This window comes from Ailuropoda melanoleuca, chromosome 5 (genome assembly GCF_002007445.2).
Source record: "Ailuropoda melanoleuca isolate Jingjing chromosome 5, ASM200744v2, whole genome shotgun sequence".
NCBI lineage: Eukaryota > Metazoa > Chordata > Mammalia > Carnivora > Ursidae > Ailuropoda > Ailuropoda melanoleuca.
This window is the reverse complement of record NC_048222.1, coordinates 124392787-124417434: the sequence shown is the minus strand read 5'-3', so window position 1 is coordinate 124417434 and position 24648 is coordinate 124392787. Positions and strand designations below refer to the sequence as shown.

General features: G+C 36.0%; 1 protein-coding gene across 5 annotated transcripts in view; it reads left to right on the top strand.

Moving 5' to 3' along the window:
- The window catches only part of INTU (inturned planar cell polarity protein), a 92355-nt gene that overhangs the window by 41618 nt on the left and 26089 nt on the right, over nucleotides 1-24648 (top strand). For 4 of the 5 annotated variants that reach the window (XR_004625846.1, XM_034661644.1, XM_034661645.1 and 1 more), the window contains exons 5-9: nucleotides 2151-2269; nucleotides 7964-8053; nucleotides 16312-16389; nucleotides 20002-20206; nucleotides 21691-21744. Coding sequence is in view for 4 of the 5 variants with exons in the window: in XM_034661644.1 (XP_034517535.1) it covers nucleotides 2151-2269; nucleotides 7964-8053; nucleotides 16312-16389; nucleotides 20002-20206; nucleotides 21691-21744 (546 nt within the window). In the remaining variant the exon portion in view is untranslated. The remainder of the gene's footprint in view (nucleotides 1-2150; nucleotides 2270-7963; nucleotides 8054-16311; nucleotides 16390-20001; nucleotides 20207-21690; nucleotides 21745-24648) is intronic. The other variant, XM_002922197.4, reaches the window with a different exon arrangement.

Below are 24648 nucleotides of genomic sequence, written 5' to 3'. Positions count from 1 at the left end.
AGGCTATATTCTGCTTGCCAAAGCCATTTTATCCAAGGGGTGCATTTTCCTTGTGTTGCATCTTCATAGATCAAAATTTAGTCAATAACTGAAATGGGAAAGAAGGGATTTACTTATATGTATCTTTTATAATCTTCTGTGTTCTGAAAACATGAGACATAAAGTTAATTATTCTGACTTCTTGTATGTATTACTAGTCTTTTATACCTTAAAGCAAATGAGAAAAATTAACCATTTATTATATAAAGCACACAACAAAATTCTGGGATGGTAGCACCCTGAAACTTTCTAGGTCATCTTGGAGTAGAATCCCGGCTGAGGCCTTTTGTCATCATTGCCTTTCTTTCCATGGGAAAGTGTGTAGATGTTTCTCAAGTGAACAGGTTTCTCTCTATTGACGGCCCTATATCAACATTATAATTAGGAGAAGCTTTTTATTCTTACTGAACAGAGTGGAAGCTGCTGCAAATGCATGCTATGAACAAGTGCCTAAAATACAGCTAATTAAACTGGTTAGGAACTGGAGAGTTTGCCAGGTCCTTAATAGTGAGGCTTTCTGGGCTGCTTGCTTCAAAGTTTGGAAAAAAGAGACCTTCTCAAATGACCTGTTTTACTGGTGTGACTTATTTTACAATAAAATGTCATAGGGTCACTTTGTTTTCATGCAAGTTACATATTTAATAAAAACTTGTCTTCTTCAAGTTATAAGATTTGGAAATTTCGAACACCTAATCAAAGACTGTATGGTTATTTGTTTAGAGTGTTGTTGGGTATTCAGCTAAATGCAATGTGTATTTACTAGTCAAGGTTTAAATTTATTAAGTAAGCACAACAGAGCTTAACTGATGTTTGACTTAATTTCTAAGGATAAAATTTTTGTAACTGTTTTTACACTAGAAATACTGCAAGAAAATTTGAGTGTTAGGCAGAGTGCATTTGGCTAACATATTCTATAGCAATTTGCATATACTGAATGTGCTCAATAAGTATAAAAAAAGATGTGTCCAGTTTATCATTATTTATATATGACCTAATGTAGAAGTTGCCAAGACATGGACACTAAGTCACATAATTACTTCTTGTGAAGAGAGACCAAAACAAGATGTAGAGAGAGAAAGAACCAAGAAAAAGATATATTTTAGGAGTTTGGGCTTTCAGTAGTAGCTATATTAATATTTAGGGATGTTAAATATTAAATAGCATAACTGGGAGCTACTCTGAATTCTCTATGGGTTTCTATCTAGAAATTTTTAATTTCCCTTGTGAGAAAAATAGCATATTATTTTAAGTCACAATAAAAAAGTGAGGTACTGAATGGTTCATCCCTTTGTGTAAAAGTTCTAGCACAATGCACATCCTGTTTTGAAATTTATTTATTTTGTAAAACTGTTTCCTGGGAACATGCTCTTCTTGAAAACAAAAAAAGTATTAAGCATTTTGTGAATTATCTTATAGATCTAGTTTTTTCCCCATGATTTAAAATGTGCTTTCTTTTAAAGTTTGAATTCAGATTAATTTGTGGTGGGCAAACCCTTTTAAATTTAAGACAGATAAGATTTTATAACATCATAATACTGCTTTCTATCTGCACTACTATAATTTTGTATTTTTACTTTGTAAATTTAATTGCAGTTATTGTCTTGGGTTTAAGTAAAGATTTAATGGTGATTTCGCCAAAGATGGTGAGGGTTATCTTTTAAATGTCAGTTATGAAAGTAATTAAATTTAAAGACCCTTCCAAGTTACATAGTGGTATCTGTGTAGAAATACTACTATAGGAGATAAGAAAATTTGTATAATGAAAAATAAAAATATCATTATTAGAATTTATTATAAAGGAGATTAAAGTTTAAAGCAGTGAAATTAATCGTAATTATTCTAACTAATCAGTGTCCTACTCTATATATTTTGGTGTTATGACCAGTTTTGACAGTCTGTAACTTACTTTCAAATATAGTGCTTTAAATACTAGGTAATGTATTAAAATTCCAGACATACTTCCCTCCTTGTGTTTGAGTAAAACTTCCTCTGCAGCTGAAAGGATTCATTTTTTGTTCTTTTCTTAACAAGTAAATTCTGAACTTTCCATGACCAAATAATGATTGGAAAATATGGGAGGTTGATCATTTCTGTTTCTTTTCATTTAACAGCAGGAAATTCTTTATCATTGTCCAGTATCTGCTGCATCTCAGAAACTTAAAAGTGTGAGAGGGATATTTCTCACACTCTGTGACATGTTGGAAAATGTGACTGGGACACAAGTCACTAGGTAAGAATTGATTTTTATTTAGCTTTAATTCTATTTCTTTCAAGTTCTATACTTCGGTTCTGACAAAATACTAATACAAGTATCTATTAAATAAATATATTAGTCTCTATGAGGTACATATCAATACAGCAGTTATGATATCTGCAGGTATTTTGTTTCTCACCCAAGTTATTTCTAGTCACTATGTAAAGGTGTAGGTTCTCAATACAGCTGTAGATCTGGGTGTTTTGGCACTTAAAATAACAAAGTTGGTCTAATGACCTTTTCAGAATTTTATTTATTCATGAAGGTGGTATCTCTTAAGCATGGCATTATGTTGAGTCTGGGCTTTTTCATGTTTTTGTCTTGATTATTAACTTGCTAGGCAATACTTCTGTGGTTGGTAAGAATGAACACTGAATTTTTCATGTTCTCCAACTATGACAGAAAAATATAGAAAACGCATACACTTTAAGGAGTCAGAATGCAGTATCATCTGTGCAAGTTCATTCGATGATGGATAAGCAAGCCTTATGTGAAATAATTTTTTTAAAAACAAAATACACCATATAGTCAGTTAGAGAGCCGCATATCCCATTCCACATTGATTTATTAAATCCTGACTTCGAAATGCCACAGTTAACTTATGGGAGAAGAATACTCAAAACTTTTGAGTTTTTTTTTTAATAAAATAAATCTAGGGATTACAAACCATTTTTCTTCCTTAATTCAACAATTTTAGACTTTATAAAAAGCATTTATCTCAAATTTTAAGAGCCCCATAATATATAAAATACAAAGTTGGATTTTCTAGGGCTTTAACTTTTCCCATTTTCTGGTAAAAATGACACTTATATGATTTTAAAAGATAAGATATGCAAGACAATAGGAAGAAGAATTTCCTTGTTTTTCTAAACAGAAGCTATATTTAACTGTGGAGCTCATTTTCAAAACATTAGTAACGAAGGCTACATTTTGTGTATAAAATTGCATTCAAAAAACGTGTTGAATGAAATCATATGGTATTTGTCGTTCTCTGACTAACTTACTTCACTTAGGGTAATGCTCTCTAGCTCTATCCACATTGCAAATGGCAAGATTTTATGGCTGAGTAATATTCTATTTATGTAATTATTTACTTATTTATACATACGTACATACATATATACATAAACACACACACGCACGCACACACACACGCCCCACATCTTTTCTATCCATTCATCAGACAATGGACATTTGGGCTCTTTCCAGAACTTACCTATTATAGATAATGCAGCTTATAAACATCAAGGTGTATGTATCCCTTTGAATTAGTGTTTTTGTGTTCTTCAGGTAAATACCTAGTAGTTCAATTCCTGGGTCGTAGGGTAGCTCTATTTTCAACTTTTTGAGGAACCTCCATACTGTTTTCCAAAGTGGCAGCACCAGTTTGCATTCCCACCAACAGTGTAAGAGGGTTCCTCTCTCTCCACCAGTGTCTATTCTTCTTGTATTGTTGATTTTAGCCATTCTGACAGGTGTGAGGTAATACCTCCTTGTAGTTTTGATTTGCATTTCCCTGATGGTGATTGATGTTAAGCATCTTTTTATGTGGCTATTGGCCATCTTTGGGAAAATGTCTCTTCATGTCTTCTGCTCATTTTTTAATTGTATTATTCAGTTTTTAAACATTGAATTTTTTGAGTTCCTTATAGGTTTTGGAGACTAACCCTTTATCAGATATGTCATTTGCAAATATCTTCTCCCATTCCATATGTTGCCTTTTAGTTTTGTTGATGGTTTCCTTTGCTGTGCAGCTTTTTATTTTGATGATGTCCCAATAGTTTATTTTTGATTTTCTTTCCCTTGCCTCAGGAGACATATCTGAATGGAAGTTGCTATGGCCAATGTCAAAGAAGTTACTGCCTGTGTTCTCCTCTAGGATTTTAATGATTTCATGTCTCACATTTAGGTCTTTAATCCAGTTTGAGTTTATTTTTGTGTATGGTGTAACAAAGTGGTCCAGTTTCATTCTTTTGCATGTAGCTGACCAGTTTTCCCAACACCATTTGTTGAAGAGACTGTCTTTTACCTTTTGGATATTCTTTCCTCTTTGTTGAAGATTAATTGACCATATAGCTATGGGTTCATTTCTGTGTTTTCTGTTCTGTTCCACTGATCTATGTGTCTGTTTTTTGCAGTATCAAACTGCCTTGATCACTAAAGCTCTGTAATATAAGTTGAAGTCCAGAATTGTGATGTCACCAGCTTTGCCTTTCTTTTTCAAGATTGCAGGGTCTTTTGTGGTTCCATACAAATTTTAAGATTGATTGCTCTTGAAAAATGTTGGTGGTATTTTGATAGGGATTGCATTAAATGTGTACATTGCATTGGGTAGTATAGACATTTTAACAATATTTGTTCTTTCCATCCATGAGTATGGAATGTCTTCCCGTTTCTTTGTGTTCCCTTCAGTTTCTTTCATCAGTGTTTTATAGTTTTCAGAGTACAGGTCTTTTACCTTTTTGTTTAGGTTTATTCCTAGGTATCTTATGGGTTTTTGTTCAGTTGTAAATGGGATTGATTCCTTTATTTCTCCTTCTGCTTCATTATTGGTGTAGAGAAATGCAACAGATTTTTGTAAGGTGATTTTGTATCCTGTGACTTTACTGAATTTGTTTATCAGTTGTAGCAGTTTTTTGGTGGAGTTTTTTGGATTTTCTATGCAGAGTATGATGTTATCTGCAAATAGTGAAAGTTTTACTTCTTGCTTGTCAATTTAAATGCCTTTTATTTCTTTTCGTTGTCTGATTGCTGAGGCTAAGACTTCCAGTACTGTGTTAAATAACAGTGATGAGGGGCGCCTGGGTGGCACAGCGGTTAAGCGTCTGCCTTCGGCTCAGGGCGTGATCCCAGTGTTCTGGGATCGGAGCCCCACATCAGGCTTCTCCGCTATGAGCCTGCTTCTTCCTCTCCCACTCCCCCTGCTTGTGTTCCCTCTCTCGCTGGCTGTCTCTATCTCTGTTGAATAAATAAATAAAATCTTTAAAAAAATAAAAAAATTTAAAAAAATAACAGTGATGAGAGTGGACATCCCTGTCTTGTTCCTGACCATAAAGGAAAAGCTCTCAGTTTTTCCCCTCTGACGATGATATTAGCTGTGCGTTTTTCATATATGGCCTTTATTATGTTGAGGTATGTTCCCTCTAAACCTACTTTGTTGGGTGCCTGGGTGGCTCAGTGGGTTAAGCGTCTGCCTTTGGCTCAGGTCATGATCCCAGGATGCTGGGATCGAATCCTGCATCAAGCTCCCTGCTCAGCACAGAGTGTGCTTCCCCCTCTACCCTTACCCCCTATTCGTGGTGTGATCCCCCCCTTCAAATAAATAAATAAAGTCTTTAAAAATAAATAAATAAAATAAACCTACTTTGTTGAGGATTTTTGTCATGAGTGAATGTTAAATTTTGTCAAATTCATTTTCTGCTTCTATTGAAATATGGCTCTTATCCTTTCTTTTCTTAATGTGATGCATCACGTTGATTGATTTGCAAATATTGAACCACCCTTGCAACCCAGGAATACATCCCTCTTAATAGTGGTGAATGATTTTTTTAATGTATTTTTGGATTTGATTTGATGGTATTTTATTGAAAATGTTTGCGTCTGTGTTCATCAGGGATAATGGCCTGTATGTCTCTTTTTTTAGTGAAGTCTTTATCTTTGCAATGACATGGATGGAGCTAGAGAGTATTATGTTAAGCAAAATAAATCACAGAAAGCCAAACACCAGGTGATTTCACTCACATGTGAAATTTAAGAAACAAAGCAAGCGAGCAAAGGGAAGATAGAGAGAGAGAGGGAGGCAAACAAAGAAACAGATTCTTAACTATAGAGAACAAACTGCTGGTTACCAGGGGGAAGGTGATTAGGGGCATGAGCTAAATAGGTGATGGGGATCAAGGAGTACACTTGTGATGAGCACTGGGTTGTATGGAAGTGTTGAATCACTCTATTGTACACCTGACACTAATATTACACTGTATGTTAAATAACTGAAATTTAAATAAAAACTTAGCAACAATTTTTAAAAAACAGTGATGGTAATGCCTGAAGAGGATGTTAGAAAGATTTAAAAATATCATAATGTCTAGCAAATAGTGTGCATTTGATTATAATAAAAATAATAATAATAACAAATAATACATATTAAGCATTAAAGGAAATAATTTAAATAATGATGTGGGGGGAAAAGCATGTTGTCGGCCTCCTTTATTTTTTTTAAAGAGCTTTATTGATATATAGTTTATCATACAGTTTGCCCATTTAAAGTGTGCAGTTCAGTGAGCGTATATTTGCACATATGTGCAACCATCACCAGAGTCAATTTTGGAATATTTTCATCACATCCCCCCCAAAAAAAACCAAACACCTGTACTGGGCATTTCATGTGAATGAAATCATAATATGTGGTTATTTGTGATGCTTCTTAGCATAATGTTTTCAAGGTGCAGGCTTCCCTTTTAATCCTATTGGAGAGAAAATTTGTTTTAAGTTTCTCCATGTGGATTTGATTTTTTTCTTTTTAAATATAGATGTTATTTTACTTGATATTTAGATCTTGTTATTAATGATAAGATATGGGTTAAACATGTGGAAAACAGTAAATGTAGGTAGAAAAACTTTTTTGTGAAACAATAAATATGAAAGGTATTATTATTTTAGAGATTCCTTAGCAGTATGTGTGTCCTTTATACACTGTTTTAAAACTATAGTGATATTAATGTATGACTATAAAAAGAATCTAATATTTGTCAAAAAGCATATGTATTTTTAAATTTTATTAAGGCAAAGTAATACTCTTTTTGAAAAAAATCTGTTTAGCGATTCATGTTTAAAATCCCACACACTTATCTATTGCAGTATAGAAGGTACATTAAATCCTAAGGATTCAACAGTTTAAGACTGATATCTGTATTCTGGTTTAAAGGAAAAAACCACTGAATAGATATTCATTTTATTTTCTTCCCACCACTTACCTACACTACAGGATAGACTCATTATGCTCTCTGTGTTTTCATAGTTCATTGTTATGTCTCTTTTTAGATGACAATTTGTTTTCCAAGTTGATTAAATTATAGTAACTGCATATATGTAAAATATACAATCTGATCAGTTTCAACAGAGATGTATAGACCCTGAAACCATCACCACAATGAATATATACATTATTCTAAACGTTTCCTTGAGAACGTGTTTAAATCTGACTTACATTTTGGTTACTTGCCTATGTACCTATGTCCTGTATTGAATTATTATCTTGTGAGCTGGGACCATGTCTTCCTTTTTTGTAATTTCTCTTAATAAATCATGTTCATAAATAGGCAGTGAGAAAAAGATTGTTAAATTAGCATACTAATGGAAGCTTTCTTTTGAAAAAAATAAGCATGTAGTCATTTAACGTTAGTGAAAGAATTTCAATACTTTTTGCTGTAATAGGTCTACTTTTGTTTGACCTAGAGCTTTTTGTAGGTTTTGAAAAAATATTTCAGAATATATTTTTGTTGTTATACTAATTACTTGCCCTTTCTGTGTGGCAATAAGTTATATGCCAAGAAATTTGCTTATTAAGCATGCAGTTCTTAAATCATACCATGTGTAATCTTTTATGAGTGACTGTTTATAATTTTATGACATTTAAAGATATTCTAACTTTATTTTCACTCTTTTTCTTAGCTCATCCCTTCTTTTAAATGGAAAACAAATCCATGTGGCTTATTGGAAAGAATCTGACAAGTTGTTACTAATTGGCCTGCCTGCTGAAGAGTAAGTTGAGATCTTTTTTTTTACCTTAAAAACATTTCTAAAATACTGCTAACAAAGTCTGTTTCATTAAAAATTATGACATTTTTGTCAAAAGCAAACTCCTTCAAACAGTTTTACAGTTTAAAGATCTGTTGCACCAGTATAATACCGTGTTAATTTGGTATTAAAAATACAGAAAAGGGGGGCACCTGGGTGGCTTAGTCGTTAAGCGTCTGCCTTTGGCTCAGTCATGATCCCATCGTCCTGGGATCAAGCCCTGCGTCGGGCTCCCTGCTCAGCAGGAAGCCTGCTTCTCCCTCTCCCAGTCCCCCTGCTTGTGTTCCCTCTCTCACTGTCTCTCTCTCTCTGTCAAATAAATAAATAAAATCTTAAAAATAAAAAATACAGGGTGCCTGGGTGGCACAGCGGTTAAGCGTCTGCCTTCGGCTCAGGGCGTGATCCCGGCATTATGGGATGGAGCCCCACATCAGGCTCCTCTGCTATGAGCCTGCTTCTTCCTCTCCCACTCCCCCTGCTTGTGTTCCCTCTCTTGCTTGCTGTCTCTATCTCTGTCGAATAAATAAAATCTTAAAAAAAAAAAATACAGAAAAGGGGCACCTGGGTGGCTCAGTTGGTTAAGCGTCCAACTCTTGATTTCGGCTCAGGTCATGATCTCAGGGCCCTGGAATTGATCCCTGCGTTGGGCTCTGCACTGAGCCTTTCCCCCAACTCTCTCTCTCTCCCAGAATAAATAAATAAATAATTAGAAAAACTAAAACAGAAAAGTGCTGGGAGCAATTAGTTAAGGGCAAGGTTTTCAATATACTTCCTTCTGAAATGTGGCCAATACAGAGATGTCTGAGAGATGACCTTCTCTGCTCAAACTTTTAACAAGCTCATGGTTTGGATTGTGTTCACAGTTTTTTTACTGTTGGAAATTTTAGAGAATTAAAGTCCAGCAGAAAGGTGTTTAGCCCTGATGTTGAGCACCTTTGACAAAGTACAGTTGACCCTTGAACAACATGGATTCGAATTGCATTGATCCACATAAATGTGGGTTTTTTCAATAAATACGTTGGAAAATTTTTTGGAGATTTTTGACAATATGAAAAAACTTGCAGATGAACTGTGTAGCCTAGAAATATTGAAAAAATGAGAAAGAGTTTGGTATATCATGAATGTATAAAATATATGTAGATACTAGTCTGTTTTATCATTACAAATATACACAAGTCTATTATTAAGAGTTAAAATTTATTGGGGCGGGGCGCCTGGGTGGCGCAGCGGTTAAGCACCTGCCTTCGCTCAGGGCGTGATCCCGGCGTTGTGGGATCAAGCCCCACGTCAGGCTCCTCTGCTGTGAGCCTGCTTCTTCCTCTCCCACTCCCCCTGCTTGTGTTCCCTCTCTCGCTGGCTGTCTCTATCTCTGTCGAATAAATAAATAAAATCTTTAAAAAAAAAAAATTTATTGGGGCGCCTGGGTAGCGCAGTCGTTAAGCGTCTGCCTTCGGCTCAGGGCGTGATCCGGTGTTCCCAGATTGAGTCCCACATCGGGCTTCTCGGCTGGGAGCCTGCTTCTTCCTCTCCCTCTCCCCTGCTGTGTTCCCTCTCTCGCTGTCTGTCTCTCTGTCACATAAATAAATAAAATCTTTAAAAAAAAAAGTTAAAATTTATTAAAACTCATACAAACACTTCATAGTTGAGAGAGATGGGAACAAATGTAAAGATGCAGTTTTAAAATCATAACTGCATAAAATTAACTATAGTGCATACTGTACTATTGTACTAATTCATAGCCACCTNAATTTATTAAAACTCATACAAACACTTCATAGTTGAGAGAGATGGGAACAAATGTAAAGATGCAGTTTTAAATCATAACTGCATAAAATTAACTATGGTGCATACTGTACTATTGTACTAATTCATAGCCACCACCTGTTGCCATTGCAGTGAGCTCAAATGTTATGATTATCTGCTTGAAACTCCCTGTGACATTAATCATCTCTGTGTGAGCAGTTTGTCTTTCCAGTAAAATGTATATTGCAGTAAAAAGTGATTTCTTACACTTCTTGCATATTTGTTTAGTGCAACACTGTAAACCTTGAATAACACCAGGAGACCCATATGAAGTGGCACTGGTAATGCTGGAAGTGTTCCCAAAAAGCAGAGAAAAGTTATGACATTACAAGAAAAAATTGAATTGCTTGATATGTACTATAGATTGAAGTCTGCAACTGCGGTTGCCCGCCATTTCAAGATAAATAAATCCAGCGTACAGGCCATTGTAAAAAAGAAAAGGAAATTCGTGAGGTTGTCACTGCAGTTCTGCCAGCAGGTGCAAAAACACTGCACTTTTTGTGAAATATCCTTTTATCATGTATTGGAAATCCAGCTTTTAGGTAGGTGTAGGATTGCTGTAAGAAAGGCATACCCATAGACTCTAATATGATTTGAGAAAAAGCAGTCATTATATGACAACTTAAGGCAAAAAGAAGGTGAAGGATCTAAAGCAGGAGAATTTAATGCCAGCAAAGGATGGCTTGACAATTTTACAAGGAGGTTTAGCTTAAAAAATGTCAAGATAACAGGAGAAGCAGATTCAGCTAAGAGATAGCAGATGAGTTCCCAGATGCCGTTAAGAAAATCAGTGAGGAGAAAGGATATTTGCCTCAAGGTTTTTAATACAGACAAAAGTGCCCTATTCTGGGGCGGCGCGGGGGGGGGGGGCNTCAGCTAAGAGATAGCAGATGAGTTCCCAGATGCCGTTAAGAAAATCAGTGAGGAGAAAGGATATTTGCCTCAAGGTTTTTAATACAGACAAAAGTGCCCTATTCTGGGGCGGCGGGGGGGGCGGAATGTTGCATAGGACATTAGTAAAGAAGAAAAGTGAGCACCAGGTTTTAAGGCAGGAAGGAATAGGCTAACTCTACTGTTTTGTGTGAGCGCATTTGGGTTTTTGATCAGGACTGCCCTTATCTATAAAGCTCATAAACCCCAAACCTTGAAGGAAAAAGATAAATACCAGCTGTCAGTCTTTTGATTGTACAGCAAGAAGGCTTGGACATTGAAAAACCTTTTTCTGGATTGGTTCCATTGATGCTTTGTCCCTTTGAAAATTCTTTTGATACTGGACAATGCACCTGGCCACCCAGAACCCCTGAGTTCAACACCAAAGATGGCAGTCTACTTGCCCCCAAACACAGCATCTCTAATTCAACCTCTAAGGCTCATTATACATGGTACTCTATGGAAAGATTGTCAACATTATAGAAGAGAACCCCAATAGAACCTCATGAAAGTCTGGAAGGATTACACCACTAAAGATGCCATTGTTGTCATAGAAAAGGCCATGAAAGCCATCAAGCCTGAAACAATAAATTCCTGCTGGAGAAAATGGTGTCCAGATGTTGTGCATGACTTCACAGGATTTATGACAGAGCCGATCAAAGAAATCGTGAAAGAGCCAATCAAGGAAATCATGCCAAATCATGGATATGGCGGAAAGGTGGCAGGGCAGGGGAAGTGAAGGGTTTCAAGATAGAGATCTTGGAGAAATTCAAGAGCTAATAGATACCACACCAGAGGGATGAACGGAAGATGAACCAGTGCTAAATGATAAGGAAGAAGCAGTACCAGAAAACAAATTGATACTAGATAATCTGGAATAAGGGTCCTGATTATTCAGGACTGCTTTTGACTTTTACGACGTGGACCCTTCTATGATATGGGCACTGATAATAAAACAAACAGTAAGAAGGTTTGATACCATATAAGAATGTTTTTAGAGAAACGAAAAAGCAGAGAAATTACCATATATTTCTGTAAAGTTACACCAAGTGTGCCCGCCTCTCTTCCTTCTCTTTCCACCTCCACATCTTCTGCCTCTGCCACCCCTGAAACAGCAAGACCAACCCCTGCTCGTCCTCAGCCTAGTCAACATGAAGATGATGGGGATGAAGATCTTTATGGTGACCCACTGCCACTTAATGAATAGTAAATAATCATCGTGCCATATCGCTAATAAACTTATGTCTTGTGTGTATGTGTGTCTTCATGTGAAAATCTGGTAATTGTACAGCAAGAACTATGTCATCGTCATCATCAACATCATCTTAAGTATTGATTGTGTAGAACACCATGTGCAAGACTTTTGTGGAAGGGGATAGTCCATCCCTACCTAGACATAAGGCGATTGATATTTAATATAAAACTAATAATGTGTTAGTTTTCTGTTTGTAACTTTACTTTCAAAAAATTATATTACCATGCAATATGCCTCTCCTTCTTGTAATGGGGGAAAACTGCATATCAGTCTGCCATCATAGGTAAGTGATTTTTTTAAAAAAATGTAGCTGTGTTTCCAGTACTGTATTATGAATATAATATGGCATGCCCTAAAAATGTTGTAATGATTCATTCTCTAGTGTATGAGTTAGGCTACCATGAAGCAATACTGTCAGTTACACTCAGCTACCAAAAGCCATCATATTGCTGCTTCTTCATTATCAATGCATGAATTGTCTGTAAATAAATATGAATTTCTTTTTAACACTATCTTTTCATTTTGAATGTTTAGTGTTAGTAACACGTGTAACATCCATGGTGTTTTGTATTATATAAGACAGTGTTGACATAGGTACTAACAAATAGAGGATTCATCTTGTAAACAGATGATACATATTATGGTGTTGATTTCTCTTCTTATGATTTTCTTAACATTTTCTCTCCTCTAGCTTACTGTATCGTAAGAATATAGTATATAATATACATAACGTACAAAATATATGTCAAGCAACTGTTTATGTTATCAGGAAGGCTTTCAGTCAACAGTAGGCTATATTAGTATTTAAGTTTTGGAGGAGTTAAAAAGTTATACTTGGATTTTATACTGCCTGGGGTATTGGGACCCCTGGCCCCTGCATTGTTCAAGGGTCAGCTGTAATGAATATTTAACTTTAAAGTGACTTCTCCAATGATATGTCTTATAATATCATTTTCTCCTTTTTGTAAGTATTTTGAAATGTATCTTATTGTTATGGTTGGAGGTAAGAGCTGGGTTGACATTTATAATGAGCAGACTGTGAACCCAGGGATTGCATTAGGTACTTTACATTCATTAATCTCATTTAATCTTCAAAATCAGCTCCAGATGTACTTTGTGATCTCTGGCCCCATTTTATAAATGAGGAAAGTAAAACCAAGAGAAGATTAAATAACTTGCCAAAGGTCACATAATTGGCAAGAAGCAGAATTGCAAATTGAAGGAGAGTCTTTCTGAATTCTTTCTACTACATTGCTTCCCTAATGTCATTAGACATTAAAAGCGGTGGGGAAATGGGATAAGAATATGGAGAACAGCCCCAAGGAGAGGGATTTAACTAATGTTACACTAGTCTTATGTCCCTGTTCAATGATTTTTTAAAACTTGTCATTTAGACTCTTCCCTGCCTTAAAAAAAATTGGGCAACTTCTGTTAACCTATGAACGCATTTTAGTTTTAACCTTTTGGTCCATAGAATCATACATTGTCTACCAAATAATCAAATATCAAAATAAATACTATAGTATGTGAATGACACAACTTTAGAGAATACCAGTTTAGATAACTTTTCTTTTGGTGTTGCTTTAAGCTTCCCAAGGAAGAAAAAAGTATTATAAAATGCATTATACAGCCAATCTGAACACAAGTATGACTATTTTCTCTTGATAATTTTGTTAACCAAATTTCTTTCGTTATATAGCAGTGTATTAGTTGTCTATTCTTGGATAACAAATTACGCCAAAACTTAGGGACTTCAAACAGTAGACATTTATTATCTCATAGGTGTTTTTGTGTGTCAGGAATTCGTGAGCAACTTCGCTGGGTGATTCTGGCTCAGGATCTGTCTTAACATTGCAGTCAAAATGTGGCCCAGGAATACAGTTATCTGAAGGCTTAACTGGAGCCAGAGCATCTGCTTCCAAGGTGACTTACACACATGGCCATTGTCAGGAGGCCTTAATTCCTTGCCACATGGATCTCTCCATAGAGCTGCTTGAGTGTCTTCACAACATGTCGGCCGACTTCCCCCAAAGCAAGTAGTAGAAAAATAGATTTCTTCAAAACAGAGAAAGAGGAAAGCTGACTTAGTCTTAGAAATAATGCACACATTTCCACCATATACTGTTTGTTACAAGTGAGTTAACTAAGTCCAGCCCACACTCAGGGGTAGGGAAATTAAGCTGTACCTCTTGGGGGGGAGAGTACTGAACAATTTGTGGACATATTTTTATACCACAAACAGGAACTCCAAAGGAGGCTGCAGTGAAAAATATCAAAACAGTTGTGTTTTAAAGGTGTCTAATTTTGGACAGAAAGAGAGATGATCTATCATGGATGTGTGGTTCAAAATTTTTTTTTTTATTTTATTTGTTTCTGTTCTCATCTTTATTATTTTTTTCCTTCTATTGCCTTTGGGCTTGTTCTTTTTCTAGCTCCTTTAGAGGTAAAGTTAGATTATTTGATACTCTTTTTAATTTATCGAGGTAGGCCTGTATTGCTATAAACTTCCCTTTTAGAACAGCTTTTGCTGCATCCCCAGATTTTGGACCATTGTGTTTTCATTTTCATTTGTCTGCTGTGTTTCCTCTATGGTTCAGAATGTTTGACATGAGGGATAATGGTGCCGTGACGTATACTACATGATATCTCTGTTTAACTAGCTAATTTGTATTTTTCTGTCTAAAAAGAGACTCTGATGAACCCTGCTAGGGTACTGCCTTATGCCAGTGGGTTGGATTATGAAAAATTGAGTTGTTTTGAAAATATGGGTTTACAAGAATTGGAGAAAACCCATTATAAGTTACTTTAGGATGTAAAAAACATTTGTCTTTCAACTTTTATAGTAGCCCGAAAGGTGGAAGAAATAAAACATAATGCAGTGGTATGCTAAACGTGGTATAGACAGACTAGGGAAAGGAAGGCCCAGCTAAGGAACTGAGCAGAGACTGCTCGGCCAGATTCTCATGCTACGAACCAAATTAAGTATGCAGATAGAGACAGTTTCCAGGAGGAGTTTTACCCTGAAGCCAAAAAAAGGTTGTCACAGCTGAGCTCTGGATCCAGGTTATGCTGCATAGGGGATGCTCTAGCCAATTTCCCAATCTTTATTACTGGGTGGTGGGCATAGAGGGTGTCCCTAAATATTAGTCATTCCTATCCTGGAGAACATGGCTTGATAAACTGGAATGGATTTGAAGATCCCCTTTATTCCACTCTGTACCAGATTCTTTTCCTCATTTCATCTTGTTTCACATAACCGTGAAAGATAGGAATTATTATTCTAATTTGTTCAAACTGTGAAATAGAGTATTGAGAGATCGTGCACAAGCACCCCCTCATTGCCAACTAATAGGTCTTTGTGCCTCCAGTGCTGTGCATGTGGTTTGTAATTGAAGTGGCAGCCCTGAGATTTTTCTCTCATTTGTCTTAATGCCACAACCTGTGCATCTTCCTGTTTGTCACTATGCCTTTTGTAAGCAAAATGAGAAAAGTGCTACCCCACAGAGAATTGGGTGGGGTGTATAATGCAGGAACATGTGTTTTCCGGGGTGGGGGGGGGAGATCATCTTCCTGTGATGGCTGCAATGAATAGTGGGAACCCAAACAGGAAGTCCTTGTGAACTAGTAGAGAGAATAACTTCAGAGCTGAGAAGGTGGATGCCCACAGGCAGGTTCTGCTCCCTTTGGGTCTTTGCACAAGTTGTTTAATTTCTTGGGCCTCAGGTTACCTATCGTATAATAGGAATAATAAGACCTACTTTGTAGAATTTTTATCAGGCTTTAGGGGTGTCTTTTGTCACAGGAGTTGGAGGTTCACTTGAGATCGGGGTAATACTGACAAGTGTCAAGAATTTAGGACTTTTTTTCCTATGGGACCAGTGCTACTGTTCTACTTTATATGCATTGATTTTATGTAATCCTCAAAATGAACCTGAGAAGGGCTTAGTGATTATTGCCCCACTTTGCGCATGAAGAAACTAAACCCTAAAGAGGCTGACATAATTTCTGTATATGTGGTGATCTAAAAGTCCCTGCTAGACCCATGCTAGAACCCTAGATCTACATGTCAGAGTCTCAGTTGCTAATGCAGCGAACAACCATTTTACACAGCCCTGCTAGCAGCCGACACACAGACTTTTCACATTCGTTACGTATAAAATGTAAAGATGTTCTGCTTCTTTTAGATATGTGTCACTTAGTTATGTCATAAATGCGTTTTTGCTTTTTTTTTTAGAGTTCCTCTTCCTCAGCTGAGGAATATGATAGAAGATGTTGCCCAAACCTTAAAATTTATGTATGGTTCTTTAGATAGGTAAGTACCTCTGTGAATTGAATCTCAAGTTGTTTGTTTTTTTAAAAAAAACTTTTCGTCACATAGAGTGAATTGATGGTTACCAGAGGGGAGGTAGGTGAGGGGATGGGGGGATAGGTGATGGGGATCAAGGAGTGCACTTGATGAGCACCGGGTGATGTGTGGAAGTGTTGAGTCACTACATATTGTACACCTGAAACTAACATAACACTGTGTGCTAACTATACTGGAATTAAAAGTTAATTAAAAATAATATTAAAAAATAATGAATGCTCATTATTGATATCAGTACTCGTACAAATGAATCTTAGGTTTTAAGTATATGATTCTAAATCCCTTTTGCACTTTATCCTTTTCCTTGGTTGGCAAGTTAGTTATTTGGGCTTTTTTCTTCTTCCTCTAACTTGTCATCCTTTATTACTGGCTTTATTTTACAGTTCTAGGCAGCTTTTCACTTGATCCATTGCTTTTTCTTTTTTGGTCTCATGTTAGTTTAGTGAAATAATGCGAAATAGTGATGCAACCACAATTATATTCTGATTTGATATATTTCTGTAGAAGCAAATGTAAGAGCATTTCAAACAGATACGGAAGAGAGTAAGAAGATTTTAAATAAGTTGTTTGTGATTTTCTCTGATTTTTTAAGGGTACTGTCAAATTTACTATCCTAAAATGTGATTCTTCTTACTTAAAAAATTTTAGTAAAAAAAAAAAAATGCACTATCAAAATAAATAAATGACACAGTAAAAAAGGTATTGACTAGTTTCCTGTGTATCATTTTATATATTTTCTATGCAACATGAATACAGTCTACATACTCCCTTTTTTAATATATGTGGGTGCATATTATGCATATTTTCCTGCTTCTTGCTTTTTTAACCTTACAGTAAAATATGATGCATCTTTCTTGATCTGAAGGAGGCAGTTTGAGGTAACTTCAACACTTGAACCCATAAAATTACAGATGAAAAATAGATTTTTCTGTTTGTGGGATTTTTCTAAGTCACAGTACTTCAGAGAGCTAAAATGATACCTTTGCTTTCAAAGCCTTAAAAGTATATCAGTATAAAGATCCAAAAACGTTTATACATTTTCCAAACCATAGTGGTGTCAGCTCTGTTTATCTGTCGTGGATCTTTGTTATCGCTGTTCTCAAAGCAGCCTCGAAAGAATTTTCAGTGACTCTGCCATCGGGATTGTCTAGTCTGTAGAATTCTCCAAGAGCCTCTGAAGAGACATATCCCTCTCAAACCCCATTATTAATTAGCATTTTCCAAATGTGTGAACTACAAAAGGCCAGGCAGCCACAAACAGTGCTTTTACCTTCTGTTAAATAAGGAAGTGTTTAACCAATGAAGAATAAGGATATGGTTGTAAACTATCTTCTTAAATTTACACTGTGTGAGCAAACTTTGCTATGTTTTGCCTTAATTAAAGCTTTCTGTTTCCATAAAACCAGACATAATTAAAGATTAAATACCTGCAATTGAGGACAGTCAGTTGAGGTTGTTCTGTAAATTGCAATGGACTAGGTTAGGGACAGAGGGACTCTTGATTTCTGTGAATTTTATTCTGAAATTTAGCTTCCATTTACTTGGAAGTATTGCCAAATTGGCAGCAAATTTTAGTTTCTTCTTGTTCTAGTGAGAATTTGAAAGGCAAACTAAGATAGTAAATGTGAAGATCCATTGAGTTCCTAAGACCAAGAAGCAGTAGGGATCCGAGATGTTATTCGTAGTCATTTTATAGCAATTTTTTCTAATTATGGAAGATATTGAAGGCATTGTGAAAAATTATGATAAGACTAAGAAGACTAATTTTTTTAAAGTTGTAAGCTGGTTAGTTCCCTGTGAAGCATAGAAATATTGACAAAGTTTAGTGTTCTGATCAAAGATATGTTTCCTTCACTATTCCCAGCCAGACTATTAGCAAATTCTAAAGTCTGCCTCTAAAACATATCTCAAATCCACTCATTTCTCTCCTTCTTTACAGTTACCCTGCCCAGCCACCAGCATCTCTCACTACTAAAACAGTCTAACTGGTTTCCTTGCCTCCGTTCTTGACACTTTAATAAATTTCCAAATGCAATTAAAGTGATATTTTTACATTATAATCTGGCTCCAACATACCTTTCTGATTTCAGATCTCAAACCACAGCCACCCCTCTGTGCTGTTCTGCAGGTATCCTGGCCACTTGTTCCCACCGTAGGGCTTTTGTGCTTTTTCCTCTCACTTGATCTTCTTGACATTGGGATCTCAGTTTAAATGCCCATTCTCAAAGACTCTTTCGCCAATTTTTGATCTAAATCAGCCAACCAGTCATATCACCCATTCACATGATCCTATTCTCTGTATGGCCCTTTGAACGAGTTAATGTTTTTATTGTTTGTTCATTTGTTGTCTTTCTGCATTAGAATGTGAACTCCATGGAAGTAAAGACCTTGTCTTTTGTCTTGATATTTTTACTACTGTATCCCCAGCAGTGAGAATAGTGCCTAGAACATAGATGGCACTCAAGCTATTTGTTGAATGAATCCAATCCATGAATATTATTCTGATGTATTAATGGTATATATATTACTAGTTATCATGAATGGTTGCAAGCAATGCTCTATTATTCTTACATGGCTAAAACCAAATGTTTAGTCTGTCTCTCCTTCCTCTCTCTTTCTTTCTCTCTGAGTTCGTTAATACTGTTGCCTTCATTAGTGAAGAGGGGGAAATTACTTAGGCTGATTATGTGCTTTCTGTATTCAGTAAGTAATAAGCATAATAAGTTCTTATTATGTACTAGGTACTTCATATGTGAGTCAGGTTGTATTATCCCCATCTTTAGAGATGGAAACAAAAGTTCAGAGAAAGGTTAGATGATCTTCCTGAGATATCTACCTAGTAAAAGCAGTGATAAGATTCAAAGCCAGATATGTTCTATTATAAAACTCAAAATCTCTTTATTATTCTATCGTGCCTGAAATATATTGGGAGTTTAAATGGTTAAGAGATAAGGTAAAAGCACAAGAAGGTTACTTCAGCCCATTCTGTCATAGATATACCTACCATTTGTGTTAGCCCTGTGGTTCTTCCATAATACCATCTACTCAGTACATTTGAAAGTAGGTTTTTGGGTAAAAAAATATTGACAGGATGAATTTCTTTTTTTTTTTTTTTTTTAAGATTTTATTTATTTATTTGACAGAGAGAGAGACAGCCAGTGAGAGACGGAACACAAGCGGGGGGAGTGGGAGAGGAAGAAGCAGGCTCCCAGTGGAGGAGCCTGATGTGGGGCTCGATCCCAGGATCCCGGGATCACACCCTGAGCCGAAGGCAGACGCTTAACAACTGAGCCACCCAGGCGCCCCAGGATGAATTTCTTAACACATTCCATCAGTAATATTATAGCAGTAATTCTTNCGAAGGCAGACGCTTAATGACTGAGCCACCCAGGCGCCCCAGGATGAATTTCTTAACACATTCCATCAGTAATATTATAGCAGTAATTCTTCGTAAGAGAGAGGAGGAAGGAAGAGAGCCTATGTAGTTGGGAAAGATCTAGTGTCCTTAGGAGCATACAAAAGATAACCACCATTTTCACATGTTGTTCTGACTTACAGCTCTTGTTTCTTCAGTGCCTTTTGCCAGGTTGAGAATGTTCCCCGTCTGGATCATTTTTTCAACTTGTTCTTTCAAAGAGCACTTCAGCCTGCTAAACTACACTCCAGTGCCAGTCCGAGCGCACAACAGTACGATGCTTCCAGTGCGGTGCTTTTAGACAGTCTCCCTGGAGTTCGATGGCTTACACTTCCACGGGAAATCAAGGTACTCTCGGGTGTCATACATAAAAATCAGAACCAGTTGCCTTATAATTTTTTATCTTCTCTCTTTTGTGGACTTTCTGTTATTTTCAGGATTGTGGGTAAGAGTTAAAGGAAGCCATTGGTTAATGAAGTAGGAGATCCAGTACAGTGAACTTAGAAAGATAAATATTTCTTTCTAAATAGAAATTAGCTGTCTCATCTTACTTTAACATTTAAGCCTTTTCCAAACTTATAATACTTTTCAGAAATCATACTTATGTGGTGTGTCTTGCTTTTTTTTTGTTTGTCAGGTGTTCTTTTTTTTAAATGTCGTTTTTCCTAAGGTACACTGGAGTAATTTAAGAGATGCTTTGCCTGTTGTCTTAAGGAATGTGAAGAAACAATTACAGTAAACTTTACATTAGCCTATAGAGTTCAGTAGTGGGAATAGCAACCTGTAAACATTAACATTTGTGAGATCAAAATTCACAAGTGGGTAATTTTCTTTTTGTCCTTTAGTTTTTCACAAGAGAAACCATAGCCCCCAAAAGGAGTACGTGAAATATTTGCTAGATGCAGAAAAATGTAGGTTACAAATGAGTAATAAGTCATACTGTGTGAAAAGCATTGAAAGGCATGACTAATGTTTCCAAAGCTTTAGTCATCTCAGTAAGACACAGTTTGTGAAACAGTCCTGCAGAGAGTGCCTTGACCTTTAAAAGAAAAAGGAAAAGAAAAAAAAGGGTTCTTTTCCACAAATCACGTATATGCTACAAGCTTTAATTGCCAATAGTTTTCAATTTATATAAATGCATTACAGATTAAACTACAGATTAAATTTATTCTGTTATAAAATTTTGAATGCTTCATGAAGGAACAAATACATGAAAGAGTTCAGGCAATTTCCATAGAAACGAAAGCTAAATCCTAAGTAAGATTTTTCTAATAACTCCATAGGGAAGCTAAACTGTGCCAGACTCCAGGGGAGCACTTGCCTTCATGTTTTAATCCATAAATAAAGATTAAGAGTCCTTTTATATAGAACGTATGAAAGACACAGGGAAGAATGTTGATATTTTCAAAGAATCTGTTGAGAAATACACAGGAAATAGAGGGAAGAAAAAAACCTCAAAATATATTGGGTACATTAAGATTGATTATTTTCCTCTTAAGAATTTTAATAAGTTCAAAAATTTTCTGACTCAAAACTGGAAAGCAATTTTTTTTACCTCATAAATTATTTTGTGTTGAATACAGAGTGAAGCTCATTTTGCAATAATCAAGATTTAATTGAAAAATAACTACATGTTAAATAAATTTTTTTCTGTAATCCCAAAGCTTAAATGCAACATGTTCTATTTTGGGGCATTTCTTAAATATCATAAAGGAGAAAGATGCTTACTCAATTCTTCAACTAATTATTAAGCACTTTTATGAGACCACTACTAAACAATAACTAATAGGAGTTAAATGGTTTGTGTTACTTTTTTTTTTCTTTTCACGTAGATGGAACTAGACACAGCACTGAGTGACTTGGAGGCTGCAGATTTTGCAGAACTGGTGAGAGAACCAATGGATTTTGGGAAAGGCTCAATGTTGATTTTATATTTTATAAATCAGCCATTATTCTAAATATTTTTCAAGTGGGCATGTAATAATCTTGAAATATGTAGCATTGGGTCTCTATTTTGATATGAACAGAATTTCTTTTGCTTGCCTTTAAATTTTTTACTCAGTTAAAAATATTTGTTACATAATGTATACACAATGATTAATTGCATTTAGAATCATTAAGAACTGGGCTTTGAGAGAAAGTATGTACATTAATATTAAAGTAAAGTAAATAACTGAATTGTAGTACTAAAGTAAGTAAAAACCCTATAGATATGAATTTCAATTGGAAATACCAGTATGGTTTTTTATCTTTTTTTAAAAAAATGTATTTCCTAGCTGTGTCCAGTAAAAAGGCCTACAAATAGTGATCATCCATCCCGATAGTGTTGAATGCCATTAGCACCCAGGCTATAGTATATAAATAATACTTCTCACTAAAAGGAACAAAAACTCCTAAGAGAAATGACTGATTGCAAATTTGGGGCTGAAAATATGCAAGATGAGCCTGGCAACATCTTGTTATTTCAGAAATCCGGTAAACTTTAAAAAATGCTGAGGTTAATGTAGGGTTCAAGTAATTAGGAGACAACTTGAAGAGGCTCCCACTTGAGCATCTGTAAGTGTAATAACTGCAGCAGATTGAAACGCATCAGATATGTTGAAGTCCTTGAGTTCATAATTACACTAAAGAAAAAAAGAAACTTCTTGGTCAACTTTGGAGGATGCCAGGGAACCAATTCATTATCGTAAAAACTGGCAACAAAGAAAAAGAAACAAACACTTATCTGCCCTTCCTATCTGAACCATACCTCAAGGTTACCAAATGGAGATTAGGGGTAGTTCTCTTTATGGAAGTATTCTACTTAACATACCAAGAAAGAATGACAGAACTGGAATATTACCATATTGCAATTTTTGCAGTGAACTAATGGGTCTAAGCAAAGATCATCAGTAGTTGTTACCATCACAAAAAGAAAGACAGCCAGGTAGTATGTGGTTCATGATGGAAGCATACAAATTACCTATAAAATACACTTGATGAGGTCTCGAGATCTAACTACCACTACGTGGAAAATACTAGGGAAAAAAGGACATGTTAGATGACCCCATTTGGGGGAGGGGAATTATAATCATCAAAGTCCAGACTGGGAAACACAGTAAGACAATTTCTTCAACAAATAAAAGGGAGCAGGGAGACACTGAGAGAGCCTATCAGTTACAAGAGACTTGAGAAACATACCAACCAGTTTTAATATATGGACCTTACTTGGATCCTGATTCAAACAAACACAAATTTTAAAAACATCTATGAGACACTCAAGGAAATATAAACACTGAAGACTGGATATTTGGAGAGAATAATTCTTTTGATGTGGTAATGGTATTACACATACACACACACATATATATATATTTTTAATCCTTCTGTTTCAGAGATATACTCTGAAGTATTTACAGATGAAATCATATAACATCCGTTCCTGGTTTTAAAGTAATTCAGCAGGGAGAGGGAAGAAGGAGAAAGGGATATTGATGCCACAAGATTAGCCATGTACTGGTCATAGTTGAAGCTGGGTGATCATGGGCAGATAAGAGCTAATTACATGATTCTATTTTTGTATATGCCTAAATTTTCAGTAAGAAAAGTTCTTTTATGGGGCGCCTGGGTGGCTCAGTCAGTTAAGCGTCCAACTCTTGGCCTCAGCTCAGGTCTTGATCTCAGGGTCGTGAGTTTAAGCCCCACATTAGGCTCCACGTGGGGCATGGAGCTGCTTTACAAAAAGAAGAAAAGTTCTTTTAAGTTGATTACGTGACCCGATTTCAGCTCAGGTCATGAGCTCAGGATCCTGCGATGGAGCCCTACCTGGGGGGGGGGGGTCTGCACTCAGCAGGGAGTCTCCTTGAAGACTCTCTCTCTCCTTCTGCCCCTCACCCTCCGTTTGTGCACTCTCTCTCTCTGTCTCTCAAATAAATAAATAAACCTTAAAAAAAGTAAACAAGAAATTAGGATGTAGAAGTAGTGAGGGCTGGGTCATAAGAAGTTTGCTGGTAAAATCTGGATTGCTTCAAAGAGTAGCTTAGTCTTTTTTTTTTTTAAGATTTTATTTCTTTATTTGACAGAGAGAGCGAGAGAGCACAAGCAAGGGGGAGCAGCAGAGGGAGAGGGAGAAGTAGGCTCCATTCCAGGACCCCAGGATCACGACCTGAGCCGAGGGCAGACACTTAACCCTCTAAGCCACCCAAGTGCCCCAAGAGTGCCTTATTCTTAGCTAAGATCCTGGGCAAATGGAAGCATATTTTGTTTGTAAAAATAGTGGAAACTTAAACGTGGTGAACTCCTAATAGGTCATAAATCTTTTCACTGATGGAGAATGCTTAGATAGACACTAAGCACTAGGAACAGTTTAAAGTATTTAAATATCCAGGTTTTAGGAACTTATGTCTGATAGATTTCATTAAAACTCCCAATTCCTGGTTTATATAACATCACTTTAAAGAGCAGTGGAACTAACAATATTTTCAGTGGTTAGACACAGAGCTATTGGGATTCCTTGGATACAATATCAAGACACAATCTATAAAGAAAAAAGAAAATTGATAAATTGAGAATGTAAGATGGTGCAACGACTTTGGAAAACAGTTTGGCAGTTTCTTAATAACCTAAATGTACACCTACCATATGATTCAGCCATTCTCTTCTTCTAATTACCCGGGAGAAATGAAAGCCTATGTCAATACAAGAACTGTACACAATATCCATAACAGCTTCATTTGTAATAGCCGAAAACTAGAAACAATTCAAGTAACACAAGCGTCCATCAGTGGGTTAATAGACAGACAAATTGTGGT